Consider the following 12,137-nt stretch of genomic DNA (forward strand, 5'->3'; position numbering starts at 1 on the left):
TGTCATCTATTTTTATTTCAGGCATTTAGCTAAATTGACCTACAATAGATGAGAAGTTAGGGGTTCAGTGTCTTGTCTCAGTGCCACAGAGGGTCGAAAGTCTGCAGGTTTTCGCTCCAACCAAACACTACAGCAGCTGATTTGACTGATTAGTTCCTCCTCTCTGGTTGAAGGTGCACTAATCAGTGAAATCACCGGTGTAATGTTTGTTCATGTGCAATATGTCATTATACCAATATGTAATTATGTTGTATACTAACTGGTAACTGTTTGATGTTGTTTTTATTGTCTTTTTAATGCCCTTAAATGTCTTTTTTTATTAAATTATTGTTTTATTGTTGTTTTTATTGTCTTGTTAATGCCCTTTAATATCTTTTTATGCAATGATTGTTTTATTGTTGCTTTTATAGTCTCTTCTAATGCAGGTGTAGTGCACCCAGCACTTTATTTTTCATGTGTATTTGCAGTATTTTTTAAGGGGAGAGAAGCAAGGCACACGCTTTTCACTGCATTGAAATGTACGGACTGTATTTTTTTTATGCACATTACAATAAACTTCTTGAATTTGTTTATTGTGTATCAAATGTGTTGTTGCTGTGGCGATTGAATTTCCCTCTGGCATAAATGTTGACTATCTATCCATCCATCCATCCATCCATCCATCCATCTATCTCAGTTGAGGCTGTGAAATATAAACAATGAACCTACGATGCCACACTATCTGTTTGTGTGCTCTAAAGTTAATATTTCTGCTGTTTCACTCGGCAACATCTCTCTAAATGCAATATCCCCTAGCACTGAAAAAGGCCTTGGCTGTTTTCTCTCCATTCTGAAACACTACAAGAGGCACGGGCAGACACGGTGCTAGACCAATGTATTATAACCGTCTGCTCATTGCCAGTCCTCCTATCCTACCCGGCCATGTAAAAACACCTCATTTCCACCGGTAGGGCCGGCAGCGGCGGCGTGTTTGACAGAGAGATAATAGAGTTGCATCGTCTCGCTTTGCTGAGGCAGGGGAATCTCCATGTCAAATGCAGCCAGAGTGAAAAGCTTGCATTTGCCCGGCATCTCATTTGTAGGCAAAAAAAAAAAAAGAAACAGATGGTGGAACGGAGGTGTCATTTTGTACCGAGGAGGAGGAGAAGAGGAGGAAGATAATGGGGCGGATGAAAGTGCGGTAACATTAGAAGTACAATACTCTGTCTGTCAGACCTGCTTTTAAGAATGTCCTCTGTCTGCCATCTTGTAAAGAAGCACGTAGGCGACCCAGACAGAGGTGTAAATCCACAGCGCTAAGTAAAACTGGAGACAGCAACAGCAGCAAGCATGACCCGCCCACACACATACATCTTCTCACCCTTCTGTCCTCTTTGAAAAAAAAACTTGCATCTACAGTATTTCCAGATAATTAGCCTCTGGTGCAGCTGTCACCTTTGTCATACGAGGTCAGCAGCAGCAACAAAGGTTTCTCTCTTCTCTCGTCGTTCACACACCTTCTCTCTCTCTCTCTCCCTCAGTCTTCGCCTTCCCTCGCTCTCTGAAGCCAGTTGCTACTGTTGCCATTGTTGTTGTCAGTGCAGCCTTCGCGCAAACAAGAGCAACGCTGCAGGTTGAGCAGCATCCAGAAACACACCAGTTCTCCCACAGCAGAGAGCGGGATCAGGGGTGGGGAGTGTTGGGAGCGTATGATCAGCCTGCAGGCGAAGGATTACAAAGAAGGGAATAGGAGGAGGGGGGGTATGGTAGTGTGGTGCTGATGTATAAAGTGGTGAAAAACAGTCGAATACTGTGTAGTGAGTTCATAAGTGAGAAATGCAGAAGTTTTCTTGAGGCACATGTCAAGGCAGACAGGCGGGAAAGATGGAGGACTTTAAGCTAGAGGGGGGTTTTCAGAGATGATACTGCACTAAGTTAGATGCGTTGGGCTTGGGGGATCAGTGGCCCATTTTGTCAGTAGGGGAAGAATTTCTAGCAGTGGCCCTGGCAGCAGACATCATTATTCCCTTATGTTTGGCGACTGGGCAGGTTTAGATTTACATGTGACAAAGGCAGCAGCAGCCGAGGGATTGGGTGTTGACATTTAAAAAGGGATACGTGATTCTCTTGGTGGTGATTTTGGCGGAAAGACACGAAATGACACTGATAGGAACAGGCCAAAACACAACTACATAATAGGTAGAGGTGGAGCCTGGAGGTGAGAGAAGAAGTCGCCATTTCAAATCCCTGAGCGGCTGGGATCTCGGTGTGGGAAGTTAATGAGAAATACCTTTGAGCTAAGTACCTAACCTTCAGCTGCTCATTTTGAACTGCTCACTTGAGACTGTATTTCCATATGTGACAGTGTGTATTGTAACTTTCCTTCTCCCTGCTACTATTCCCCGGGGCCATTGCTGTAAATAAAAAATAATAATAAAAAAAAAAGAAAAAATTGTGTATATTTAAGTTAAATAATAGTCGGCAGTAAAAGAAGAAGAATAAACAAACTAGGAAAAAATAATTTAGCAACAGAAAACTCAAACCTCACTTTCAAGTCAGAGCTGAACTTTCAAGACAACAACTATTAGTTTCTATCAGCTGTATTAGAGTGATGGGAACTCAGATGAGGCGCATAAACAAGAATGGAAGTTTGGCACAGTTAGCGCTAAAACAAGCTAGTCAATTATAGGAATGCCAAGTGATGTTAAAATTCAATGCACACTGGGCGGACTCCTCTCGAAGCGAGTGAGCACAACTATACACACACACACACACACACACACACACACAAACATACATACACAGCCCCAAAGTAAACTGTGAAAACTTTCCTCTCCTCTCGAATATCTTTCCTCATGACTGGCCACAATAGCGAGAAGGGAACAGTGTTTGACAGCCCTTAGAGAGCGTTGCCGCGCTCCTTCACAAACCAGCTCACATGGTAATCAACCCGGGGAGCAGGCCTTTGAAACACGAAACAAAAGAACGACAAAGTGCAGCTCTCGCCCTCTCTCTCTCTCGCTCTCTCTCTTTTTTCTCCCATGGATCCCGCCTTCTCCGTTCCTCCCACACTTCAACCAGAAAGATAAGATGGAGGAGGAGACAGTCAGATGTAAGTGGGAACTTGGATGATAGGTGAGATGGGACGAGTACAGATGGAATATGAGATGGAGACAAAAAGATACGCTGCGATGATACAAGGAAGAAGAAAAGAAGTCAAGAAGGGAGGATCCACCATGCAGCTCAACCAAACAAAGTGAGCAGACACTATTGCAGCTTCACAATGGGCCCGCTGTCTGCGGGGGACCCTGTCAGACCTGCTGTGGAACAGTGGGGAACCTTATCATCACCGCCATCACATCCTTGGTGTCTTTATCCTCTTAGATATAGCCAGATGTAAGGTTTATTTTTGTCTAAATGCCACCCAGACATGTTGGTAGAGGCCCTTAAATGTCATTGTGAAAAATCTGTCAAACTTTCTCTCTCTCTCTGCTCAACTTTACTTGGCAAGCTCTTATAAATGGAGATGAATTCATATCCCACCTCCAGAACTGGTTCCATGAATGTGTAAATATTCATCACACTGTGATGAATAGTAACAATGTGCATGATAGTAAATTCAAAAGAAAACGGGGGTGAAAGGAATGCGAGTGAAGACCGTGGCTACGTGGAGGGACGGGCATACAAAGTTACGGTCAATTTACTCTCTCATATCTAGTGTATCCATTTCCATGACATTTCCACAGAGCTGTAAAACATCGGCAAAGCTCCATTAGAATGCAACCGGCATCCCACGGCAAACCACCGCTCTTCTGTCTCCCAGTTTATCTGTCCCTCTCCTCTGATCCATTCTCTGGCTTTGCTGCAAGCCAGCACGGTTCTCGAGGAGAGGTGACCTTTTCCATTAACCGCCACTACAGAAAGCTCATTCAGAGCAGCGGGGAGCGCTCAGACACACACTCTTTGATGATTGATTGAAATCCTGCAAGGTCTGGATCACTTACGGTAAGGCAACACCAGAGCCGATACAGCCCAGCGCTGCATAGAAACCCTGTGTAAGGAAATCCTCCTGCAGAGGTGGGGAGTAAAGAGCAGAGCCGGGCGAGAGCGCGGGGAAACTGACAAATCTTATCATGACAAGGATCCTGACCGCCTACGGTCGATACTCCTACCTGACATCTGCCTCTCCTGCTCTGCGTCTTTATTTCTAATTCTCTATCTCTCACTCTCTGCCTGTTTCCCGTTAAATCTCACCAACTCACTCGCTCTTTCTTCAACTCTGTTTCTGATTCACGCTCCTCTCCTCCGTCTCTCCCAGCAGCGTCTCAGTAAACTGTCCAAACTGCGTGGGCTTTTATGAGAGTCTCTACTGAGGAAATTGGTCTTAATTAGGCCGTGATGGCATTGGTTAACAGTGTGATTGCTGCATTAGTAGACACCCCTGCTGCATAAGCCGGGCTCCACCTGAATTTCCGCAGAGTGAACTGTATCCGCCGTGTACACATCCGACTGTGAACCGCTGCTCCGTGTACAAACAGAACTAAATTGATGGTACATTGTGCACCGCCAAGGGTTCGGGTTCGGGGTACATTATTAGTCCCGGCCACATCTGCCCCCCGATGCATCCTGCTGCATGACCCACCTGTTGAGTGAGAAGGGTGTCCTTCTTCTGCCCCGTCCCTTCCCTCCCTCCCTCCCTCCCCTCCCCCCCCAACCCCGCCACGCTCCCCCCCCTCCCCCTCCCCCTCCCCCTCACCCCCATTCCTGGCGAGCGTGCCAGCAGCCAGACAGTGCCATCATTCAGCCGCTTCCTCCTCTGCTCGGCTAAACACTGGGGCTAAAGTGCAGACGGCAGCGAGATTGGGGAGGCGCGCAACTCGCAGACACATGCCCTCACACACTCAGAGACAAAACGCCCACACGCTCCCACACACACACACACAAACGCGTACACATTTACCTCTCTTTTACACTAAATCTCTCTGTTTCACTCACTCAGTCTCACACACACACGGACAAATCTCCTGCGGCAAAGCCATGGCAGTGGACCAGCACTCTCATTTGCATGGGGCAGAGCTGGTACCTTGATGGTGGCTTGTTAGGCAGGCCAACACAAATTTCATTAACCCCGGGGTTAACACACTCCGGGGTTCTGTTTTCCCTACCTTTCCTCTCCCCTTCCATCCGAGCCTCCCTTCATCCCTCTATCCCTAGTATCCCAATCTGTTATTCTTGCACGCAGTGCTGAGGAGTCTAAGCGAACGCACTGTGGCTGTGTGAATGTAATACGTCCTGGGGGGTGAGGTATTTTAGAGCCGTTATAAATTCTGTCCAATAGCGCTGTGCATTCGCTGGACCACCGGCAAGAAAGCAGAAAATGCTAAATTACCAAAGGGAGGATGAGAGCGCTTCTCATCTTAAGTGAGTGAGAGAGACAGACAGAGAGAGAGAGAGAAGTGAGTATGAGAAAGACTACACATGTTCCCAAATGCATTCATGTACATGAACATGAACAAATACGCCAACATGACATGCAATTGTATGTACGTCCAAATGTGAGTGGGTGTGCATCTGTGTACGCACAAAAGGAGAGATAGAGGAAGAACTGTTTTTAACTCAATTCTGCTGTTTGTCTCTACCACCACCCCCCGGCATCTAGGACACATTGAGGATGCTGTGTGAGTTCTTACGGGGACATCCTTCATCCTAGCAGTGGAATTACCAGGGAGAGAGATTTACTGGGTTGGTCAGATAAGCTGTGGGCAAATTCATGGCTGAGCCTCCGACAGTCCCCACCCCAGCTCCCCAGACACAGACCTGCGATGGACCGACCGCCACATGTATACGCTTTTATGGCATCGCTCCTTAAATGAAATAAGACGCGGAACACTGCTTCAAATGAAATGACTGTTTCATATCAGAGGCAGTTTCTCTATATTGGTATTGTATTATCAAAACATTTATAAAAGCACAGCAAAGACAAATGCTCCGATTATAAGATTACAGTATGACGTTTTATGATCACAGCAGTGAAAACGTCGAGGTTTCTGCAGCAATAACTTCCATCTGGAAATGGAATTATACTAGAAATATGACTTATCAGAAACATACCAGCCACACTAGACCGGCCGAACAGTAAAACACTAAACAATACAAATCACAGCATTAGCGCAGGTACACTTTCATAATTCACGCCTTTCAGATTTTCCCCTGTGATGAAAAGCTTCTTTCCATTTTCATCTAATTCACACAGCTCTCCCAGGGTGATATATAAGGCACAGCATTCCTAAATGGAGGCAATCTTTAAAAGCTGCACCACCCAGCTGGGTTCACGCGTGTCCCTGGTTTAACATGCCCAAACCACTTAGCCGCTGGAGATTGCACCCACGCTGGGCTCGCTGCTCCTGTAAGAGTGGCTGAATTCAACCCTGTCAGAAACACACCGAAGATATACAACATGACTGTCTTGGAAAATGCTTCTTACTGGGTATGTAGGTTCTTTCTTCCGTCTTTGTTGTCTTTTTTCCCCCATTAACATCTGTTCTGTTTCATCAAAGGTGCTGCAAAGCACAGAGTGGCTGAATTATTCACAAATCTGAAAAAGGTAATTGATGATACTCACCGTTGCATGAATAAATAACGATGTGAAAAGGTGTGGTGTGTGTGTGTGTGTGCGCGTGTGTGCGTGTGTGTGTGTGCGCTCTTACACACACCTAGGTGGTGTCCGTTACCGTTTTGCCAGCAGAGTGGTTCTGGCCGAGGTAAAGCTGACCGACCGTGAGAACCACGAGAGCTAAAATTAGGGAGAAGTGACATCGGAGGGCATGGTTACCATGACAGCAAGCCAGCCTGAGGGTGTTGCTGCCGAGATAGAACAACAAACCAAATCCAACTTGATACTGAACTGTAACTATATCCGAGTGGTTGTGTGTGTGTGTGTGTGTGTGTGCGCGTGTGCGTGTGTGTGTGTGTATGTGTGTTTCATTAAGGCCTTCTTACCCTTCTCTCAAGAGGTATTACCATAAGACAATGACCCCGCATCCACAAACATATATTGTACATCTCCCTTGTTATTTTTAGTCTCTCAGAGGATATTCAATGCACAGAACTGTGAACGCATCGGGCTTCATAAAGTGAGCTCCGGAACATCCCACCAACCCGACACTACGCGTTCCGCTCCCATATGTTGTCTCCCTGGGCAACCAAGCAGCCAATCTGTCGAGGCTCCTGAGACTTCCTCTCTCCGACTTCCTCCTCACCACTTTGGAGTGATCTCAAGCTAAATACTGGCTTATTTATCCTGCATGATATTATGTGTATGTGTGCGTACACGTACAGTATATATGTGTGTGTGTGTGTGTGTGTGTGTGCGCGCGTGTGTGTGTGCCTCCACATGTGTAAGCATGGTTAATCAATAGAGGCCTGTATGCAGCAGCCAGCCTCCTCCTCCTCAGTAGACCTGTTGATGCAGAGAAACAGGGGGGCTGTTGTACAACTGGGTGGCCGCATAAATGTGGCTCTCATCTAATATGCACCGCAGTGCTGCCTGCCAACACACTTCCTCATTGAAATTCTGATTAAATAAGGCCACTCCGGCCAGTGCGCAATCTGCAAACTATTTAATTACACCTTTTTGGCTTTTTCCCCATCATCAAAGCTACATGAGCCGCCTTGGTTTTCCAGAAAATAAAAATACATGCCATAAAGAAATAGTCCACGCGCGGGGCCCCGTTTGAATTGTTCATTGTGCCGTGATTACACTTCCTAGACTGGCCCATTCATGGACAAGTGCCACGCAGGCTGTGTAAATGATACAAAAGTGTATGCTTACATAGGCATGTGCACACAAAGCAAACAGAGATTGTTCTGTGATGTATGTTTGTATGTATGTGCCCAAAGATGATGTCAGTGAGGAAAAGCAGCCTCTCCACACGTACAATTTCCTCTTCACAGAGGAAAGCATAGAGATGTTTTATAGTCTGGGAAGTAAGTGCACATTTTAGAGACTGAAGAAACTCTGCAGTCTGCGCCCAGAGAGAGTCAAGTGTTTCAGTCCCTCGCCTCTGGAGCTACATGTGCGCCCTCACTGGCCTTCGACTGGATCCTGACAGCTTTCTCCCCGATCTGTTACCCTCTCTACTCTCCGTCTAAATAAAGAATAAAAATGCTAAAAGGTGAGTGAACTGCCCAGTCTCATCAGTCTATAGTACGGCTCCATGGCGTACGTGGATTGAATAATTCAGTTGAAAACGATGGCCCATTTCAATACAGCCGTGGCTGCGTTACTGCTCTGAATGGTTAATGACCTGAAGACGCTTTTTATTTGATTGATTTCTTCAACCACCAATCGTAGTGTGACGTTGTACTCTGGGTATCCGTCTATGTTATGAATCTATGTTAGGTGCCTGAGGTTTGTACTGTTTGTTGGTTTGTTTATACAAAAAGAAGCATCTGCAATGTCATTCCTGACAATGCTTCACAATAAAACACATTTGAAACAATCGTAGTGTGATATTATTATATATATAGTATTATATTACCAAGCACAGCTGTGAATAACTTTTTACCCATCCTTGTAAGTAATGATGAGTTAATTAACCCTCTCTAACCGACTTTACTGTAAGCGTTTAAACTGATGCTAATCCTCCTTAAGTTACAGTAGTCATTATCACATCGACTGATGAGTTAGGAATGTCACGGCTCTTCTAGACCTAGCAAAGCCCTTTCAACACCAGCATATAAATGTCACCGACCAGGCAAGCAGACTAAGGAAACGTTCCCATCTGCAGCAACGTTGTGTGTGAAAATACTTACAAAGGGGGAGGGAGGATTACAACGCACACACATTGGTACAAAGCAACTCCCACGTGAAGCCAGTGTTGTAGTGTTGGGCACTGTGAAGCTCCACTCCACTGAAGTACCTGCAGCATGAGCGCTTTGCTCAAGGCCACTCTGACACTGGCTGTTCAGAGTGTTTCTCATTCACTGCCACACCCAGATTTTCGTCAGCCAGTCCACAGGGTTGAACGAGAGACTTTCTGGTGAGAAGGCCTCCTCTCTAAGTTTCAGGCCACTGCTGCCGCCTCGCTGTGTCGACCCAGTCAGCTGACAGGCGAGCGGACTGAGGTGAGCAGACTGCCACACAGACTGACAGACACACAGACTGTGCATCAAGTCATCTGCTGTAAACCGTCTTCCCCACGCATATCAAGCGATTATTCACAATTAGACAGAGGCATTCTCAACAGGGCCCTTCGTGCCAAGATGTTTATATTGCTCATACGTCTGCTGGTCATATGCCAATAGGACATTATCTCGTGGATGAACCACTCGCAGCAAGCTGTCTTACACTGGAGCTTGTTCGGGGAAGAAGGGAAGATGTGGCCGGGATAAATCTAATTTAGCCCAAAATAGAGACAAGCGGAATGAAAATTCGACAAATTGTCATTTCATATTAGAATGAGAGAAGACCCGGGCCAAAAATGAAATTACATTATTTCTACCTGCCCAATCTCAGCACCAGGAATCAATAAAGATTCTTGCGTGGAGAGAATACTGCCAGCCTGATATGAATATTTACACACTTCATAGAGCCCCATTTTCAGTAATGGCTACATCTCACTTAGAAACCCTTGGTGCGAGAGGGGACATGTTATTCATAAGAGGTTAAGTGAGTTGACCTGCTCAAACGGCTGCTAAATGGAAGACAGTCAATTAGACACACAGCAAAGCACAGCACAGCACAGCACAGTACAACGGCTTGAAAGCAGCGGAGTCAGACAGACAGACTATTAGTGGAATTCTTAAAATGAGGAAGGGAGTCACAGCGAAAGAGAGACTTCTGTGATTTCAGAGAATGAAAGGGATTCTTCTGCTCTTGGCCAAGTGAACACAAAATCAGCCGCTGCATTGCTGACAGCACAATCACTAAGCCTGAAAGACAACACACTGCGAGCCGCTGATATCCAGTCACTCTACTTGTCCAGGAGCATTGTGTTCGAGAATGGAAAGCAACATTTCTCCATAACGCACGGTCAGACGGGAACAGGGGAGTCGATACAGGAGGAGCACCGAAAGCAAATCAAACAGTGGAGAGAAGAAGAAGACGAAAGGAGATGGAGAAGTGAAGCGCTGCCTGTCCTTCTCCAAGTCCAACTGTGTGTGTGTGTGTGTGTGTGTGTGTGTGTGAACCTCACGTTATCTCAACATACAGACATCGCCTTCCCTGAACATGTGGCAAGAGTGACAATACGAGACAAGATTGACTCACGCCATCATTTAGTCTAAACTGTGAACTGGTTTTCTCAAGAATCCCAACATACACTAATAACTGAGCTGTAGTTACCAACGGCAACAAGCCAGTCTGGTTCAGGACTCTCATCATCAGCAAACTAAATCTAGTCTGGAGCTGGGAAAACCCCACGGCTGAGATCAGAGAGAACGAAATGATCCCTGCGTGTGTGTGTGTGTGTGTGTATGTGTGTATGTGTGTGTGTGTGTGCACGCGCGGTGTACTACACACTTCAAGGACATCCTAATCGTTAGGTATCACTTTACAAAGACAGCTGCAGAAGACACAGTATACCATCAGCCCATGTTAAAGCTGTAGTAGGTGATGGCACCATAATATCAGTCAATAGCGTTATCAATGTTTTCTATTCAAAGCTGTCGTTCCTGTAACTCCCTGCGTCAGCCTCTGTCGTTCCCGGGCCGGTCCTGCTGCACGCCGGGGACGAACGCAATCAAGCCTTCCCAATATGAAGCTTACCACAGCAGCAGCAGCAGCAGCAGGTGGTGATGTGTCCCCACCCCACACACACACACACACAGTCACACGCACACTTTCCACGTACGACTGGCATCTCATGACCTCTGAAGCCACCTTCATGAATAACCCTTTGATTATTAATGTGCAGTAGGCTTCCTGGCTGTCGACCCGGCTGGAGAACGCGGCGCCTTACTGAGCCTAGAGAAGGAAACTATTGTTAATTTATGAGACGCGCTGCCTCTCTGTGCTACTTCATCTCATGGTGGATCTGGACCTATACCCATCACACTAACCAGCCAGGGTATGCGGGGGTAAAAAAATATATTTATGTGAAAGTCAGTGGGGACAGTTGTTATGGGGGATGCACCTTTCATAAATCCACCTCATCAATGTGTAGTACTGTAATATTCCTATAGGGACTTAGTGTATCTGTAGTGTGTATTCAGTGGTGGGTTTACAGTGACCTTATCACGCTTTATGGCATTTTTTATCTCCTATGGTAACACTATAATATTCCTACAGGGACTTACAGTGTATCTGTGATAGTCAGTGGTGCGTTTATAGCAGCCTTATTATGCTTGATGGCATTTTTTATCTCCTATGTTATCACAATAATATTCCTAGAATATTCCTATAGGGAGTTGTTGTGCATCCATGGTATTCAGTGGTGAGTTTATAGTGACCTTATCCCACTTTACGGTATTTTTATCTCCTGTGGTATCACTAGAATATCCCATAGAGACTATTGCTGTGATATTTGTATACTAGCTTTTTGACAACCATCAGTGAGTTCATTTGAAAGCAGCATTCCCACAGGACGGCCTACCTTTGCCGTAGTTGAAGTGGAGCTTGATGGTCTTGCCCTGGTTGATGTGCAGGTAGGTGAACCACACGGCGGAGGTGAGCAGCACCAGCAGCAGCAGGAGCTTGAACTGCTTCCGGATCTTCTTCACGGGGAAGCGCAGCATCCTGGCTCCAACATCCTCCGGTAGCCACACCGTAGAAAGTAAAACCGGGGCCGGAAAGTAGTAGTCGGGGAGTAGTTGTAGGGGGGGGTTCGGCTGTAGAAACGGACTGCCGCTCCAATCAGACTGATGGCATCCCGGGCAGACCGACGACCCTACAGCTCGCTTGGAAACGCGGAGTGTTACTACTGCGTTAAAGCGCGCCCCGTTCCTTTGGATCCATGGTCTGACAGCAGTGCCAAACTAGCCGTATCCTCAGATGTGGGTCCAACTACCTCTGTGGCAGTCATTGCAGCCCCGGCTCTCTGTTTCCCTGGGAATAGTGCGGCTTGTAAACAGGCTTTCCTCCTTGTGCCTCCAGCCGGCGGGGCAGGGAAAGGGCTGCAGATCAAATGCCGTTAAGTTCAGTTAAGAGTGTGACCGAG

The 12,137-nt window shown here is 46.4% G+C and overlaps 1 protein-coding gene across 1 annotated transcript in view; it reads right to left on the minus strand.

Moving 5' to 3' along the window:
- The window catches only part of b4galnt4a (beta-1,4-N-acetyl-galactosaminyl transferase 4a), a 127,782-nt gene extending 116,067 nt beyond the window's left edge, over nucleotides 1-11,715 (minus strand). Inside the window, exon 1 of the mRNA XM_071895134.2 lies at nucleotides 11,574-11,715. Within this exon, the coding sequence (XP_071751235.2) occupies nucleotides 11,574-11,715 (142 nt within the window). The remainder of the gene's footprint in view (nucleotides 1-11,573) is intronic.
- Nucleotides 11,716-12,137: the final 422 nt, after the last annotated feature.

Source organism: Centroberyx gerrardi, chromosome 4, assembly GCF_048128805.1.
Source record: "Centroberyx gerrardi isolate f3 chromosome 4, fCenGer3.hap1.cur.20231027, whole genome shotgun sequence".
NCBI classification, from domain to species: domain Eukaryota; kingdom Metazoa; phylum Chordata; class Actinopteri; order Beryciformes; family Berycidae; genus Centroberyx; species Centroberyx gerrardi.